The sequence below is a fragment of the Podarcis melisellensis genome, assembly GCF_964234715.1.
Source record: "Podarcis melisellensis genome assembly, chromosome: 10".
Classification (NCBI taxonomy): Eukaryota; Metazoa; Chordata; class Lepidosauria; order Squamata; family Lacertidae; genus Podarcis; species Podarcis melisellensis.
The window spans coordinates 54,213,216-54,231,608 of record NC_138542.1 but is presented as its reverse complement, the minus strand read 5'-3'; the positions used below and the strand labels follow the sequence as shown (position 1 = coordinate 54,231,608).

At 45.3% G+C, this 18,393-nt stretch overlaps 1 protein-coding gene across 4 annotated transcripts in view; it reads left to right on the top strand.

Moving 5' to 3' along the window:
- Window positions 1–18,393, top strand: part of DENND2A (DENN domain containing 2A) — a 64,304-nt gene that overhangs the window by 22,269 nt on the left and 23,642 nt on the right. The window contains exons 2-10 of one of the 4 annotated variants that reach the window (XM_081926828.1): window positions 2,519–2,617; window positions 4,041–5,240; window positions 7,325–7,452; window positions 8,742–8,863; window positions 12,185–12,382; window positions 13,847–13,943; window positions 14,786–14,836; window positions 15,973–16,169; window positions 17,165–17,274. In XM_081926828.1, the coding sequence (XP_081782954.1) occupies window positions 2,532–2,617; window positions 4,041–5,240; window positions 7,325–7,452; window positions 8,742–8,863; window positions 12,185–12,382; window positions 13,847–13,943; window positions 14,786–14,836; window positions 15,973–16,169; window positions 17,165–17,274 (2,189 nt within the window). In that variant the 5' untranslated portion in view covers window positions 2,519–2,531. The remainder of the gene's footprint in view (window positions 1–2,518; window positions 2,618–4,040; window positions 5,241–7,324; window positions 7,453–8,741; window positions 8,864–12,184; window positions 12,383–13,846; window positions 13,944–14,785; window positions 14,837–15,972; window positions 16,170–17,164; window positions 17,275–18,393) is intronic. The other 3 variants (XM_081926829.1, XM_081926830.1, XM_081926831.1) reach the window with 3 other exon arrangements.

The window sequence follows — 18,393 nt, the reverse complement described above, 5'->3', positions numbered from 1 at the left end:
ATCCCAAATCTTGGACTCCCATAAATGAAGCTGCTATTTCTGTTGCATACACATAAGTGAGAAGAACTGCTAACTATACTTCTTTTTTTCCTGCCAGGCTCTGTCCATGGCACGGTTGCTTCTAACAAATTTCCCAAGTGGACAGACTCTAGAGGCTTTGGGTTATTTTTTTCTTTCTTTCTCTTCTTCAACAAGTATTGTGTAAGAAACAATGTGCTCCCCCCACCACCACCATGGAAAACTTTTTTTTCTTTTTTCTTTAGTTCACTGGCTTTGTATAATGCTGCCTTCAGAAGTAATGAGAGAACAGGGGGTGGGAGAGAGGAGAGGGGCTTCTTAAAGGCCCAGAGCTCCTTTTGAAAGCAAGTAAATTCTCCTTTCCCCACAATTGCATTGAATATAGTACAGAAGCACACTCACCTGCAGGACAGCCCCCCCCTAAAAAAAACAACCTTCTCTGAAATTGCTTTGGAAAGAAAAATGAACAGTGACCTGAGCAGCCCTTCATTAGAAGATCCTTCTTAGAGGCAATATTCATTCTTGGCCTGAACAGCCCTGTGGATGATGCTCTGTTGCCCTGGGAATGTGTTTGGCTCATTAGGAGCCTTTCTGCCTGATCAGTCTGCTGTGTGATTAAATGTGTGTTAATTCCATCTAGTTGGCAGCAGGTCACCAGAGGGCTGTCCTCCCACTTGTGGTGCTGCACTTCCAAAGCACGATCTTTTTGTATACCGTACTTTTTGCTCTATAAGACTCACTTTTTCCCTCCTAAAAAGTAAGGCGAAATGTGTGTGCGTCTTATGGAGCGAATGCAGGCTGCACAGCTATCCCAGAAGCCAGAACAGCAAGAGGGATCACTGCTTTCACTGCGCAGCGATCCCTCTTGCTGTTCTGGCTTCTGGGATTCGGAATTTTTTTTTCTTGTTTTCCTCCTCCAAAAACTAGGTGCGTCTTATGGTCTGGTGCGTCTTATAGAGCAAAAAATATGGTACCTGGAGTGGGGAGCCCTGGCTTAGAGAATTGGTTTGCTTCAGCTCTATGGAGTGGAGCGCATTTGCATCAAAGCCTTGAGCACCAAATGGTTACGGTTTGCATTGCAATTAGAGGCAGGCAATGCTGCAGCTGCCCCTGTTGTTTTAAGAGTTTTTAAATGTTACTTTCAATGGCTTGGGGACCTGTGCCTTCCTCTTATGGTATCCATATGAGCAAGTGTTGCATAATGGTTAGAGGGTTGCACCAGGATGGGGGAGACCCGGGTTCAAAACCTTTGCCATTAAGCCCGCTATGTTACTATCGGGCCAGTCACTTGCTCTCAGCCAAACCTCCCTTGCAGGGATGTTGTGGCGATAAAGTGGGTGAGAGGAAGAGAACCACGTGTGTCATCTTGAGCTCCTTGGAGGAAAGACGAATAGAAATGTAACCAATTATTTTACTTCTCCTGCTTACGATTTCTAAGTGGAAGCAAACATCTGGACTTTTATTTTGCTTCCCTGGCCCTAATTCAACAGTGCTCATAGCATTTTGTATGAACTTTTTTTTAAAAAGGCATTTTAAAAACTCGGTGGGTTTTTAAATCGCCGTGCTCACTCTCTGCACTACTTCCAATCAAAGAAAAACGTGGGGCAACCGACTAAAGTTAAATGTGAGCCCTGCAGCTTTTTCCATCCATCCCCTCCTGACTCAGTCACTAAAATGCACTTGTGTCCCATTTTCGGCCATCAAAGCAGAAAGGCTTCAGGAGCTATATTTATGCTGAGAGCAACATTTGGATGTTGAAGGATGTCAAAGCATTGCTGTGGTTTGAATGCATACTACCTCTTGGACAGATAGTATTCCTTGAGTCTACGGTATTTTAATGGGTTTACTTGGCAAGGCAAGCTGTGCAAATGTTGGCAGCATGTGAAGAATATGTAGACTCCTCCGGGTAAGGAGTTCTGGATTTATCCCTGGAAGAATCGCATTGTTGCTTTAGTGCTACAACTACTTCCATCTTTTAAATTTAGCTTATTTTAAAGTTCTTCAACAAAAGCTTGTTCATTTAGTGGCTTTGACTGGGATCATCATCTGGCTTTCCATTTACTGAAACATTTGCTTCCCTTTGTCCAAGCAAGCTAAAAGCACTGAAATAAAAAATAAAAGCTAAACCATTAATTGGCCACTTGTTCATTGCAGCCAGACTGACATTGCCCAAACACTGGAGAGACTTATAATGTGTGCTATTGGACTACAGGTGTGATATTTAGCCCTCGTGGAAATAGTGACCCAAAATGATATTTCTTCATGGTATTAAAAAAATCAAATAAATTTGTTTTGACTTGGCACTCACGTATTTTTTATGTTAGCAATAAGGACCAGAGTAAGAATCCATTGTCCTATTATGCTGGAATTTGGAATGCATGGCGCTGTATTTTCTTTTTAACAAACACACACACACACACACACACACAACTTTATTGCGGTCCATAGACCCATTATGACTGTACTTGATGTGTTTTTCTGATTTCCCCCTCCCTCCTAGGTAGACTGCAGTCATGTCATGTGCTGACACAATGACAGCGAACACAGTCGCCGGCGTGAGCATCAAGCCTAAGACCAGTGTTTGCAACGCTATTGAGAGGTGGGTAATTTTTAACGTCCCTTTCAAAGTGACTTCTAAGGAGTGTAAGGAAAGAAATGATGACGTCTCATTGGTCCTAAATTGCGCTTCTGAAATTAGAACAGTTTGAGTAGTTGCCCCTCACTTCCCATTTTCTGAACTAGAGACAAGCACTGTGAGCCTAAATACATGTAGCTGGGAGTAAGACCTCTGCACTCTGTGTCCTACCACTGAGCTTTGGCCCTTCTGGTTTGCTGCATCCCTCCTTCGTAGGTGTGCTAGATGTCAAATGTTTTGTTTTGGTTTTTTAAATTACATGCACTTTTCGGTGACATGTTCTGTTGACTTGACTTCTGTTTATAAAGTGGGTGGTGGTTAATTTTAGTATGTGTCAGTGATGGTAGCTGCTTCCCATGTTTATTGTCTTATTGCCACTGTAAATAGCCCTGGAGATACCACTATGGAGGTGAAAAGTTGGGTAGACAGGTTTTTTATAATTAAAATACGTGGCAGGAATAGCTGGGAGAGAGGAAGCAGCTGTACCCCTTAAGCTAGGGACGCGGGTGACGCTGTGGGTTAAACCACAGAGCCTAGGACTTGCCGATCAGAAGGTCAGCGGTTTGAATCCCCACAACGGGGTGAGCTCCTGTTGTTCAGTCCCAGCTCCTGGGACTGAAAGCAGTTCGAAAGCACGTCAAAGTGCAAGTAGATAAATAGGTACCGCTCCGGCGGGAAGGTAAACAGCGTTTCCGTGCGCTGCTCTGGTTTGCCAGAAGCAGCTTAGTCATGCTGGCCACATGATCCGGAAGCTGTACGATGGCTCCCTTGGCCAGTATAGCGAGATGAGTGCCGCAACCTCAGAGTCGGCCACGACTGGACCTTTACCGTTACCCCTTAAGCTAGCTGCACACAGTGTACTGCTATAGCAATACCTTTTTTTTTAGCAAGCTTGTGGAAAGGTTTTGAACATGCGCTACACAAAATGGGATTCTGTTGATCTGAAGAACCCACTTAAAGTCTCAAAACACAGGCTCACATTAGTGCAGAGATAAGGGGAGGGAGATGCAGAATAAAATTGGATGATTAAGATCTTTAGATGAGTGAGGTAAAGATGCAGCTGGATTTACTGCAGCCTGGCACTCTCCAGATGTTTTGTACTTTTGCAACCCTCATCAGCTTCAGGCAGCTCAGCTGTGCTGGCTTGGGCTAATGGGAGTTGTTGTCCAAAACATTTGGCCAGGTCGACAAAGGTTGTTTTAGTGAGGAAAGGGGGTGGGGACACAAGTATGCCTCTTTCAAGGGAAAAGAAGGGGCAGAGGGAGGTGAGCAAACCTATGAAGATTTCAGGAAGTTTAAGAGTTATGCTATAAGCTCATGGCCAAACAGAGAGTGAGGAATGTGGAGGTAAAGTTCCTCTGCCAATTTTTCTACCTTCATTTCATAGGAGCAGGTTTAAAAATCTAAATAATACAACCACAAAGGCAGAACTTTGGTGCAGGCCTTCAAAGAGGAAGTGCTCGGAGACTGTTACCACCACACCCAAACTGGTACAGAAAGCAGAGCCATCTCCTGTGGTAGAGAGCACACTGAAGGCGCTGGAGAACTTGATGTTGGATACGAGGATAGACTGCATTCAGCAGAACATGCTCAGTCCCAAGATGATCATTGGCGACCCTTCTGTAGAACTAAACATCCGAGAAAGCAGCAAGATTATAAGGAAGCAACTGGGAGGTGCTCCAAGCCTGCGGGCTGTTGGGAAAGCAAGTTTGAAAAGCAAGCCTTCGAGCATCAAGGACAAGATTTCGGAGTGGGAAGGCAAGAAGGAAGCTCTATCTCCTGCGTTGGCATGGAAGGAGGAAGAGCAAGGAGTTAAAGAGGAGCTCAGTTCGTTTTTGGGCGCGGTGGAGAAGATGACCAGGGAAAATGCAGTGGTGAGAGACGTGGATGCCAAGAGGCTTGTAAACTGGCAGCTGGAATGCAAAGGCGCGAGCAAAGAGAACGAGAGGAGAATCGGGGTGCTGAAATGTGTTGGGGAGAGGAAAGCAGACATGAAGCTCAAGGAAGAAGAACCTGCTTCCAACACTGGCAGGAGCACCGAGTTGAAGGAAGGTAAGAAAGAGGTCCAGAAGGAGAACGTGTCTGTCCTGAGTCAGGTCAAGAAGCTGGAGCAGGCCTTGAAGGGAGGAGCATCGGCAGAGCTGCAGCCCCAGTTGCCAGGTACTTACTATTCCCCGCACTGCCTGCAAGAGAAGGTGGACGAGGGGCAGAGTCCCTCTGAAGGCCAGGAAAGCCGGACAGAGCTTGGGAAACGGCTTCTCAGCTGGGACTCCGAAGCTGGTGAGCCTATCTTTGGGACTCTGGAAGAGGTGAAAGCATCCCGTGCAAAATGCAAGCCCGGGAATGAGGAAAATGTCTACACAGAGCCAGGATTGCTTGATAAGAAGCCTTTTATCAATCCGCTGCCCAAGCCTCGGCGGACTTTCAAGCACGAGGGCGAAGAGGGGTGGATTCCGCCAGTTAGGAATAAGCGGAATTTGCCCCCTCTGCCTTCTATTCCACCTCCTCCCCTCCCTTCTTCACCCCCTCCTTCGGCCGTCAGCAGAAGACTGAGGAATGGGAAGCATAAGGCGAACACGGATCACAGGTATCATTCCTACTTTTTGTTTTAAACTGCTGAATATGAAATTCTTCATATAACTCCTACATCCAATATGTGTTGATTCCTTTCAAACTGTTGGCCAGGTATGTGTGGATCATGTTTTCCTCATTTGATAACGGCCAGCATTTTGATGTGGCTCAATGCAACCAAAAAGCTTGGGGTTCAGTTCTGATCAGAATTGGCTTGCTACGTGCCAAGACTGATTTTCTGCTAAACTTCACTGTGTGCTGGAAAACATATATTGTGGAGGGAAATAGAGCATAAATTGGAGAACCAGTTTATATGGTGAATTGCTAGTTTGCTTTGAGGGAGGGTTTGGCAAGGGACTGAGTGGCACACACTCTGCTTTTGTTTGTAAACTGATGGAAAGAGAGGACTCAGTGCATTTTCCCCTCTTTGAAGTTTCATATGAACTTCTCAAGCAGCGGTGGTTGATCTGTGACCCTCCAGATGTTGTTGGACTCCCAGCTTCCACCAGCCCCAATAGTCAGCAACAATAGGAGTTTCATTCCAACAAGACCTAGAGGGCAACAGGGTTAGTCCAATGCCTCCGAACCCAAGGTGACTATCTAGCCCGGCATTGTATATCTTGACTGGCAGAGGCTGCCCGAGGATTTATGCCAGTTATGGGAAACCTTTGCTCATCTAGAGGTTGCTGAGCTGCAGCTCACACACTTGCTGGGACTGATGGGAGTTGTAGTTCAGCAACTTCTAGGACCAAAAGAATCCTACACCTTTCTAAGCAGAACTGTGCAGAGGCCTCTCTCTGCCTATCTGAGATCCAGCCTATATGTGAACTTAACCCCCTTAAGTGCTGGAGATGTGTTGCATAACCCTTCCTTTTCTAGCTGCTCCCTCCTTGCTCCCACCACCAAAACCCCAGATCTCAGTGTAACTTGCAGACACAGATCCTGCTGAAACCAGTTCATTGGGGGAGAGGGTGATTTCCAGCGTGAGATGGGAGAGGGAAGCAGTTGGCAAGGGAAGGGCTATTTATAGTGGGTAACTCAGTCAGTAGAGCCTGAGACTTAATCTCAGGGCCCTGGATTTGAGCCCCACATTGGACATTGCAAGGGGTTGAACCAGATGATCTTCGTGGTCCTTTCAAATTCTGTGATTATATTCTATTACCTATTATGTGCAACAGAAGGGCTATAGTTAACATGATGGTCGATGGTGCAATCTGTAATTTTGCCTTCAGCCCAGAAGGGTTGAGGGCCTCTAAACTAGGCCACTCCTAGAAGTAAGGAACCATTTAACTCCATGGCTCTCCAACAGTTACGCAGGTTTTTGTAAAGAGATGCAAGCTCCTCCCTGACCTTTCCTGATCCAGTATTGGCCTGCATCACAGCTAAAGCACGGAGCAGACTCAAGTGCATCAAATTGACCTATGTTCATTTTATGTTAGCTTGCCCATCAACATACATGGTATTTCACCAAAGTACCAAGTGGATGGGTCCCTTCCCTGAGGAGTTAGCAGTCTAAATATTGACACCTAGGAGGCAACAGAGAGGGAAGAAATGGAGGCAGAGTAAATAGACAAACCAAGTGGATATATTTCAGTGAGTATGCAGACTAATGTACCAAAGGCTTCAAGACACATTTAGATTTGGGGAAGTGACTTGAAGGAATGGAAAGAGGTGGCATCATGCAGGGGTTCTGAGAGGCAGTTCCAAGTGCATAGAAGAGCAAGGGAGAAGGGGCAGAATCTTTTGGGTGAACAAGAGATCTTTGAGTGGTGGATCTCAAGAAGGAAAGATGTGCCAGGATATAAGAATGGAGAGATGTGGGGATCATGGGTGGCTCATAATTATCAACCCACCCTTCATCCTAGGACAGGTTACAACAGCTAAAACACAATGTTGAAAACAGTTTAGAACAATTTAAGATCACAGAAATGAGATCTACAGTATCTGGGGGTTGGGGGAGAGACCTTTACAGTCGTGGTTTAACATGAGACAAATGTGTGAAGATGCAGTTCCTACCCTGCTGACTAAACCTGTAAATAGTATTACATATGTCAACTTATTAAAAGCTGTGCTTCTCTCTCTACCCCACAAATGCCACAGGAAGTCCTATGAGTTTGAAGATTTGTTGCAGTCCTCTTCCGAGAATGGCCGGGTAGATTGGTATGCCCAGACCAAGCTGGCCCTAACGCGCACTTTATCAGAGGAAAATGTCTATGAAGATATTTTAGGTAGGCATTTGGGTAGCAGAGGCAGGTGATGGGCAGCCTGATATTTAAGACCTAAGTAGTTAAATCTCAGGGACGTGCGTGGCGCTGTGGGTAAAACCTCAGTGCCTAGTACTTGCCGATCGTATGGTCGGCGGTTCGAGTCCCCGCGGCGGGGTGAGCTCCCGTCTTTCGGTCCCAGCTCCTGCCCACCTAGCAGTTCGAAAGCACTCTTAAGTGCAAGTAGATAAATAGGTACCACTTCATAGCGGGAAGGTAAACGGCGTTTCCGTGTGCTGCGCTGGTGCTGGCTTGCCAGAGCAGCTTCGTCACGCTGGCCACGTGACCCGGAAGTGTCTGTGGACAGCGCTGGCTCCCGGCCTCTTAAGTGAGATGAGCGCACAACCCTAGTGTCGGACACGACTGGCCTGTATGGGCAGGGGTACCTTTACCTTTTAGTTAAATCTCAGTTCATTTGATTTCCTAACTTTATGTTAAAGTCTATTTTAAAGCAGCCAGAATTTAGGGCAGTGTTCTGTTTGAAGTAGTTGTGTGTGTTACGAGGGGTGGGGGTGTTGAGGTGCGGGGGGACAAGACGGGGTTCCTGTTGATGCTCGGAATTGCCTTGCCAGCAGAAATCATGTACATTACAAGATTACAATACGGGCACTATATTTCGACTAGTAATAGAAAAGTAGTAAGAGCTGAAGAATATATACTGACAATTATAACATTGCATGTACATAACATATCTCAAAGGGTACATGCGCACACAAACACACGGCATAGATTAAGTTGGATGTTTATGTTAATCCCCAGCTAAAAGATGATCTAAAAGTGATTCACTTGATCTGAGGCTGTTGGAGAATAGTTAATGGGGTTTGAGTGACTTGTTAATGTTTGTCTTGCATTTGAAGTACAGGCCACAATCCAAGGCAGAGGAGTGGAGATTAATAGACTTAAGCACACTTGACTCTGTGTGTTGGATTGTGGGAATAGTATATTGAAGCACTGGACTTCAGTGCCTCCAGGTTGTTTGTACAGTTGCTCAACGTACATAAATTCAGCAGGTGAAGATTTTCCATGCATAGAGTTTAAGCAATGGCGGGGGAGAAGCTTCACATACTTTGCAACATGCTAAACCGTCCAACGATAAATCTTCCGGTTGCCTGTAGTGGGCGGGAAAAGACTAGCTGGACCTCGATCTTAAAAACGCTGATCTGGTAAAGGCAGCACCCAAGTTCTCCTTGAGCTGCTGAAAGGCTCACAGTGTTGTGTGCTGATTATCTGCTGCCTCTGACTTCCTATTCCAGATCCACCAGCAAAAGAGAACCCCTATGAAGATATTGAGACAAATAGCCGCTGCTTGGGGAAGAAATGTGTCCTGAACTTCCAAGCGTCTCCTTCATCTTCGGTCCCTGGCACACCCACAAAGGTATCCTGGTCTAACCAGTGTGACTTGAAAACCCAGTGCCCCAAAGTTATATGTTTTGGCTGGCATTGTGGAGGCAGAGTGGTGAGAAAATGGATGCCCTGCAGGGAACAAGATTACTGATTCGCCCTCTGATGTGGTTTCCTGTCTTGGATTAACTCCCTGGTGTATGCCCAACGAGTTCTGTGATGTTAAGAGAGAGAGAATTCTATGTCTCTTGAATCCTGATGTGTTCTGGGATGGTGCATTCTGGATTCCCTCTCACTGTGGGGTTTAATTGGCAGCCCTTAGCAGCCCACAGCCAAAGGCATGCAAGAACACTACAAGATCATATAAGAGACTGTGTCAATGTGGTTGGGAAGGAATGGTGCTAGGAAAATGGGACACAACCCCACCTCCTTTTTTTAAACCTGTCGGCATTTCTCTTTGGCTACAAGCTGCCTAGCATCGATCTGGGATCTCTAGGCTTGTAAGCACTTTGTTACAAAGCTGTGGGTTGTTTGCTCCTTTTTTGTCCCTTTTGGTGGGTATCATCCTGTTTCTGCATTCTACTCCTGTCTCAATTCTTACTCCTGTGACGCTGCCATCTTTAATTTTTCTACCCTGCTTCACCAACAGCCTGGGGCTGTTATTGGTGGTGGTTGTTTTCTTTCTCTTTTTTAACTATTGGCAAAATATTGTTGTTGTTTAGTCGTTTAGTCGTGTCCGACTCTTCGTGACCCCATGGACCAGAGCACGCCCGGCACTCCTGTCTTCCACTGCCTCCCGCAGTTTGGTCAAACTCATGCTGGTAGCTTCGAGAACACTGTCCAGCCATCTTGTCCTCTGTCGTCCCCTTCTCCTTGTGCCCTCAATCTTTCCCAGCATCAGGGCCTTTTCCAAGGAGTCTTCTCGTGAGGTGACCAAAGTATTGGAGCCTCAGCTTCAGGATCTGTCCTTCCAGTGAACACTCAGGGCTGATTTCCTTAAGAATGGATAGGTCTGATCTTCTTGCAATCCATGGGACTCTCAAGAGTCTCCTCCAACACCATAATTCAAAAGCATCAATTCTTCAGCGATCAACCTTCTTTATGGTCCAGCTCTCACTTTCATACATCACTACTGGGTAAACTATTGGCAAAATAATGGGCATAAAAGAGAAGTGGGCAGAAGGTGAATTGGGTTCTACTGGTAGATACCAGGGTGTGACGTACAGCAGATAAACAAGAATTTCTGCAACCTCATTGATTAACCATAGCAATGACACAAATTACCCCTTCCTTTATCATGCTGAAATACCAAAAGGGAGGGTCATCATTTTTGTGTGGAAGGACTGGGAGCAAAGGTCACTTCTGGGACTCAGGGCAAATTCCCAAGCTCATAATTTTAAAATTTTATGCACATATCTGTTGCTCCTGGCTCTGGCTCTGGCTGCCGGATCTCTGGCTTCTTATAAAAACAAAAGCAAAAGTAGATTTCACAAAGCTGAAGCCTGGCCACCCTTGCCATAAAGTAGTAAAGTGAATGACCGACAGTAGAGCAAAAATGTGGGAAACCTTCCATTGGTACAGACAGCATAAGAGCACTTGGGAGCTGCCCTTGAACTGTTGAGTATGTAGAGAGTCATGTTCTGCTGCAGCTGTGCTATTGCACTGACTTTTCTGGGAGTCCAGGAAATATGGGCACACAGGACACACCTGGGTGGAGTGTCTTGAGCACATCGCAATAAGTTGTTGTCATCTAGGGAGCAAACTTTGTGTTGGGGCATGTCCTAATTCCTACCTGTTCTGTGGGTGATATATAGGAGTTGAACAGGGAAATGCAGACCTTCCTAGTTGCATGAGGAGAGGCATTCTGTTTCTCTTTGGGAATGAGCTGGCAGTCACAGTCTCTGGTTTTGTTAAGTCTGGAGAAGAGACTCTGTTGAACTCACTGCCAATTGCAGGCTTGGGGTGGGGGGTGAGCTGCTGAGGAAACTGACCATGGCACCTAGTTCAGTGTCATTAAATCAGGGAGCTCCAGACGCCAAACACATGGATCAGATTTAGAAACTGGACCCTGGTTGAGTCAAAATAGAGAGGTGCGGGTTGCCGGATGCCTTGCAACATGGTTTGATGTTACTAAAGTGTGCTAGGTGCTGCACAGAGTGCAGCGGACACGCATAGTCTTTTCCAAAGTGTTTTGACTGAAGGGGTGGGAGGTGGGAATCCTTTTGCACTGAAGATGAGGCTGAAGGCACAACCAGCAGGGAAAAGTGGTGAGACTTGTAAAAAGAGGTATTGCAATACTGGTGCTATTAATTGTTACATATATGGTATGCGGTTCAAAGGAGTGGGAAGAGATGATTCCATACAAAATGTTTTCAAATGTTTTCAATGTCACCCGTTGGATTGCAAAACAATCTTGTTATTGCAAAAAGGTACTGCTATTTCCCCAAAATGTTGAAAAAGTAGTCTTAGTTTGTTTGCATTAACAAAGAAACCAAGCTAAGTACCCATCGCATTCATTGAGGGTTTTTTCCAGTTTGGCTGTCAGCTTATAATAATTCTTTCCCGCTGCTGTTCCCCAGATTAAGATGAGGCTGGCTGTTCCCTCGGGGGTTTGGGATTTTGAGAATGGAAAAGAATAATTTCTGGAGCAGTTACCAGTACACAGAGAGCTTATTTATGCTCACACCGACCTTTCAACAGTTCCAAAGGCCACTGAGTAAGTTTCATGGCTAAGTCAGGATTCGCATTTGGGTTTCCATGTCGAAACCCAGGACTTGAACATCAGAAGACCCACGAACAGGTGCCAGACCACTCTGTTATTACTGGGTAGAATCAATCGCTAAATGACAGGGTTAGGGAATGTAGCAATCCCTAAATATGCAACTTCGGGGCTGCTTAAACTTTTCTCTGAAGCAATTGTTAAAAGGCCACAGCCTGACAGACTACTGGCCCGTGTTACTTTTGGTCTGATGTGGTACAGTAGCTCTTTCATTCTCCCATACAAATGACTTTGGTTGCTTGGTTTTGCTGGCTTTTTTGTTGCTGCTGCTACAAGGCTTGCCAGCCTGTGTTGCACAAGCAACAAGAGTTCTTTCTCCTATGAGGACGGGACTCCGCTGTGAGTTTGTCACGATGCGGAATCAGAGCCTCTCCTATTATCTTGCTGGGCCTTCCTGTGAAAATCAAAGTAACTGCTGAAATTTATTAGGCCAGAGATAATCTGCCAAGGAGTATTGTAACTAACGTTTCTGCTTTGCCCGCTTGTGGTGGGAGTTACTTTTGCCGTGGATAAATGCTGCATCTCCGATTAAATGCTGCCGCCTTTTCCCCCCCTATTCCTGTCTGGCCTCTGCAGCTGCTCTCCAAGCCCATCTTCTTTCGGCAGAATTCAGAACGGCGGAGTTTCAAGCTATTAGACATACGGAAATCAAACCGAGACGGGGCATGTTCTCCTTCCAGAATCAGTCCCCCTTCCACCCCTAGTAGCCCTGACGATACTTTCTTCTCCTTGGGTGATACTCAAAATGGCAAGAGGAGGAGAAAAATTCCTAAGGTAACCCACACAGATATTCTCTCTCTCTCTCTCTCTCTCTCTCTCTCTCTCTCTCTCTCTCTCTCTCTCTCTCTCTCGGTTGTTGTTTTTTTAGGGGAGGGGCAGGCAGATAGTGAAGACTGAGAATAAGCATATGGATATGATGTCATCAATCTTAACAGGATATGCTGAAGGGCTTGGAATTTTAATTTCTGTTCACTCTGTACAGGCCCAGCCAAAAACTTTATGGATCATTGTGAGATGAAGTTGTAAATTTAAGTTGTCTGCTATTGAAATAACCACCTATTGTGGATGTAAAATGGATCACATGTTCACCCTCCCCGCTTTGGGTTGAGCCAGTCTTGTGAAAGGATGTATGACTGATGTGACTAAGCCAGAAGGTGCAGAACTGGTGGCTCTCCAGATGTTGGGGGGCTCCAATTCATATCAATTCCAAACAGCAAGGCCAATGGTCAGGGATGTTGGGATTTGTTCTCGGGTAACATCTGGAGAGCCACAAGTTCCCCATACCAGACCTAAGATAAGAATCAAAGTTTGTGATGTGTAACGAAGGCCCTTGTCAGGGAACTGGCATCGGCTCAGGGGCAAGAGGGGGGAAGGCGGGTGGATTACAGAGAGCCCCCAAAGATCGTGGGAAGCAGCACCTCCTGAGCGGAGGAAGGAAGCCACGCCTCTAGTGGGGAGGAGATGCAGGGCTCAGAAGGATGCAAGGCGGTGCCAGGACACCTTGCCGGGGCAAAGCGGGGAGGAGAGAGGTCCCCCGTTATCCACGCCTTCCTTGCGCTGTAGGCTTCCACGCAGAGAGGGGAGGCATAGGCTGGGGGTCAAGAAACTACTCTGCTGGGTAAGGTTTAAGGACCACCCACTCTCAGATTTTGCCAGCAAGTGAGCAAGACATGGAATAGAGGCACTCTGCCTTTGTAAAGGTTTTAGCACCAATACTAAAGCTTTTGAAAAGACCAGTGAGGCATCTTCCCTGATCGCTCTCGAGCAACCACCCGATAGCCATAACAGCCCTTGATCCATTACTTTAAGTCTAAATTGGAAGAAAAATACCTCCAAAGTAATAGCACATTCCAAATTAGTTTTACAGGTTAAATGTACATTAAATAGTATGTGCAGGAAAGTAAAATATACATGTTAAATGCACCTGCTAAGCTTACCTCCACCAAACCGGAGAGAGTCACTTTCACATCCCAAATTTACAGATTAAAGGTATTTTACAAATTAGCTGTGTGGATTAAATGTTTTTCTAAGATTTGCTTAACTTGCACACTACTTTTTTAAAAAAATAAAAATAAAAAATACAGAATTGTGGAAGATTTTCATCAAGAGAAAGAATACTTGGAGCAGAAGGCTAGAAAGGGCCAAAGGAAAATAACTGTGAGGAAAGAAGCAGGAAGGATTTTCAGTTATCTTGACTTGTGGATGAAGAAAACGCTGACTTTTCTTCTCTATGTTAAGCAGCTGGTGTTAAAAATCAATGCCATCTATGAAGCGCGAAGAGGGAAGAAGCGGGTCAAGAGGTTGTCACAGTCCACAGAGAGCAGCTCAGGAAGAGGTAAAGAGGAAGGCTGTAGGGAAGGGACAGAGAGGCTTTGGGGTGTTTGCTTGAACTGTGTTTGGGGGTTCATTGTGGTTTTGTTCTTGTTTCTCACCCCCACCCCCCACTGCCTGCATTATTTCTAATATTAAATAGCTGAAAGGGCTGGACAAATCTGTCTTATTTCTCAAGGTGCATTAATGCACTGAGCCCGCCAGCTCTGTATCTGTGGGCGGGGGCAGCCTGCACATAAGTGCCCATGCGCATTGGGGATAAACAAAGGTCGTGAGTGCTCAAGGCATTGGCGTGTGTTCAAGTGAAGCTCCCTGTGGATCTTCTCCATTCATCACTGGGATGGTCGGGAACTAATAAGGGGTGTGATGCATGTGAGGGTGTTGGGGTCAGGGCTTGTGGGGGTGTCTCAGCCCCCTCCCCCATCCACACTTTGAGTGGATGTCCATTCTGGCAAACACTCAAACACACATTCAGTTTCTCAGTTTTCTAATCGTAACTTCAGGTCTGCAGTTTTCTGCATCATTTTTTTATTTGTTTGTTTTAAGAAAGTCCTTCTCAATAAACACATTTTTGTGTTCAGTTACTGCCTAGCATACAGCCTTTTTTGCAAGCCATTTCTCCCAATGTGCTTTTCTGTATGTTGTTTTCACTTCTATGTGCATCTTTACGCACACTTTAATATTACACAGTTTTGTACACATTTTTTGGTTGGAGGGAGGGCTGCACCACAAAATTCAGGGAAACAAGCGTCTTGAAGGGCATTTGTATTTTGATTTAGGAGGCAGTTACTATTTTTGTTTGTAAAGTAGAAGATCTTTATTCTCTTCCCCTCTATTTTCTGCTAGTTACAGATGAGAATAGCGAATCGGACAGCGACACTGAAGAGAAGCTTAAAGGTAAGAAAACAGGAGTGTGAGAAAAAGAGAGAGAGATTTTTGCAATGGAACTTATGGGTTTGAGGAATGATTTACACCCAAGACTCTTTCTTTCCCAAAGGCACCAAGATTTCTTTTTGTGCTTGCATAGACATTCAGATACTGTAAAAATGAAAATGCAATTTACCTAGTTTCTGAGAGCTACACAGCCGATGCTGCTCTCCAGAATCACAGTTTGCAGAGAAGCTCATTATCTTTGCAACTCATTTGTAGTGCATCCCTGTGCAGGTCTACTGAGAAATAAGTCTTAGAATGTTCCCTGGGTTCTACGCCCTCCTGAGTGCATGCATTCAGGTTTACAAGCTTGATAAGGTGGAAATAAGGTTCTACCTTGATATTTTGGATTTGGACTTAATTTTCTTTTCTGTGTGCACGCACACATGTAATGAAGTGTGGGAGGGGCCTGCCAAAGGATCAGAGTGTGGGGAAATCACATTTGGGTGGGGGTGTTTAATATGCCTGTTTTATTTAATAATTTGTAGACTTAATCGGTTGGGTCTGGCTAAGTGACTTGCATGTAGGGCCCACTGAAATCAATGTGAAAAGTAAGTTGTAATTAAGGCCCATTGATTGCAATATTAACAACTAACTGCAATGAACATAGTTTGGGTCCAACCAATTTTTTAAAATTAATGGTACCATTAAACCAACACAGAAAATATTTCTAGCCTTTTATATTTTTCTTTTCAGAAAATGATCTTGAATTATGCAGTTAAATATATACATGCTCAACTCCTGACATGCTTTGACTCCTCCGACTGTATGTCACTTTGCGCTCTCTCTCTCTCTCTCTCTCTCTCTCTCTCTCTCTCTCTCTCTCTCTCTCTCTCCCTCTCTCCCGTTGTACCACAAAGTTCATGGTACAATGACTTCTAATATTACATTTCATCTTTGCCCTCCATATAATGTCGCTTTACAGTTCTGTGGCATAGTTTGGACATTTTTCTGTCCTCATCATGGCATGAAGTAATACCAAACCCTTTGGATCATGGAGAATACATTGCGAAAAGGGGTGGAGGGACTGCAAAGCATTATGGGAATACTAAGTATGCAGAACAGTGACACAGACCTGACTTCCTTTGCCTGTCTTTGTATAGCTCACAGCCAGCGCCTGGTCCATGTGAAGTCTCGCCTGAAACAAGCCCCCAGATACCAAACCTTGGAGCGGGATCTCATCGAGTACCAAGAAAGGCAACTCTTTGAGTACTTTGTAGTGGTCTCGTTGCACAAGAAGCAGGCTTGTGCCCCGTATGTCCCTGAAGTCACCCAGCAGTTTCCATTAAAGGTGGGCCATGTGAGTGAAGGTGCTCTTGCAGACTTTGGTCACCTCAAGTTGGTAGTTGGACAAAGAAACCACAAGGATTTTCTTTTTCCTGGGGTGAGAAGTACTTGCTTCAGAGATATGGTTGGAAATATCCAAAGAGGGGATGATCCAATAGAGTCACGCATACTTCGCATGTAATGGGTCCTTGCAGTGCCAGATTATAAGCTAAACAAGCTATACAGTAGCTTAGGGCCCCACTCTCTTGGGGCCCCAAAAAAAATTTAAAGGAAAAAACCTGGATGTACATTTCCAAAATTAAAGATAAGTTCAACAATTACTTTGATAAAATACATATTTTGTTATGTGCAAATGGCTTTAGATACCTATTAAGTCCATAAATTACCATATAGCATATATTCAACACAACAAACAGTGGCAATTTGTTGTTGACAAAGGACAGCTGGACATATAAAGGGCCCTATTGCCTTCAGTAGCTTAGGGCCTCATCAAACCTAAATCCAGCCCTGGGTCCTTGTTTCAATCCTTTGTCTCCAGTTAAAGAGAACAAGGTAGCAGGTGATGGGAAAGTCCTGTGACTGAGGCCTTTAGAAAGCTGGTACTTCTTAGAGAAAACAGCACTGGACACAGAGGATCAACAGGGATCAACAGTCTTTACCTGGTGTAAGGCAGATCCCTCTGTTCTTAGATCACCAAGCACCCTAACTGTGAAGGTATGGCTTTTAAAATGTTAGCATTACCTCTGATGGTGTGGTAGGGATGGCACCAAGGAACTTGATGCATTTTGAAGCTGACTGCATGGAAGACTCCATAAGCTTTGGTTGGCAGCTGGAGGGGAAAATACACAAAGGTCAGGTACACTAGACAAGCAGCTGTCCAGGCAGAAGCTCAGTCTCTGCCATCACCTCTTTGTTTCATCTCAGAGCTGGGTAGAGAGGACAGTTGTTCAAGCTGTTTCACTCTCTTCTTCACTAATCTGAAACTAATCTCTTTTCTTTTTCCACTAGCTTGAACGTTCCTTCAAATTCATGAGGGAAGCAGAGGACCAGCTAAAAGCCATCCCTCAGTTTTGCTTCCCTGACGCTAAAGACTGGACACCCGTCTGCCAGTTTAGCAGGCAAGTTGCATCATAGGTTTTTTTCCCCTTCCCCTCTCTCTCACCCACCAATAGCACCTTCCCGTCATCCAAAATAGTGCTGCCCAGTGGGGAACAGTGAGGCTCAACCAGAAGAAACCAGCTGGAGAAGCGAGCTCACTTTATGTAAGGCCAACGAGAGAAAGCCAAAACAATTGTCTTGTCCCAGATTCAGGTTAGAAGACCACCTAACCTAGCACAAGTAAGTGGCCAACCTTTAGGAAGCTTGCAGGTGGGCATGGTAGAAATGGCCAACCTGAAACCTTTATCCCCTGAGTTGTGTAGTGGTTAGAGCAGGGATGGGGAACCTATAGATGTTGCCACCAGACTACAACTCCCACCATCTCTTGCTATTGGCCATGCTGGCTGGGGGTTGATGGGCAATGGAGACCAATAACCTCTGGATAGCCATCATTTCCCCATTGCAGGGTGACAGTTTCAGGCTTGGAGATCCAGACTAAAATCCCCCACTCATCCCTGATGATTGCTGGGTGTCTATGAGCCAGTCTCGATCTTTCAGCCTCACCTACTTCATAGAGTTGTTGTGAAGATAAGCTGGGTCCTGTTTATGTTGCCCTAACCGACTTGTAAGAAAGACAAGATACCCAAGTACACTCCTTCTACCGACCTAGCATTCAAACATAGAGCTTCCTTCTAGCAATCTGAAGGGTAGTTTCAGAAATTCCCATAACTCCCATCAGCCCCAGCAAGCAGGGCTAAGGACAATGGGAGTTGTAGTAGTTTAGTAACATCTGGAGGGCCAAAGGTTTCCCAACTCTCCTACTAAAGTACAGTGGTACCTCAGGTTAAGTACTTAATTCGTTCCGGAGGTCTGTACTTAACCTGAAATTGTTCTTAACCTGAAGCACCACTTTAGCTAATGGGGCCTCCCGCTGCTGCCGCACCGCTGGAGCACGATTTCTGTTCTCAACCTGAAGCAAAGTTCTTAACCTGAAGCACTATTTCTGGGTTAGCGGAGTCTGTAACTTGAAGCGTAAGTAACCTGAGGGGTATGTAACCCGAGGTACCACTGTATTCGTAAAAGAAAGCCTTATCAAGGCAGAAGTCATTTTTATCTTTTATTTATCTCTCTCCTTTCAG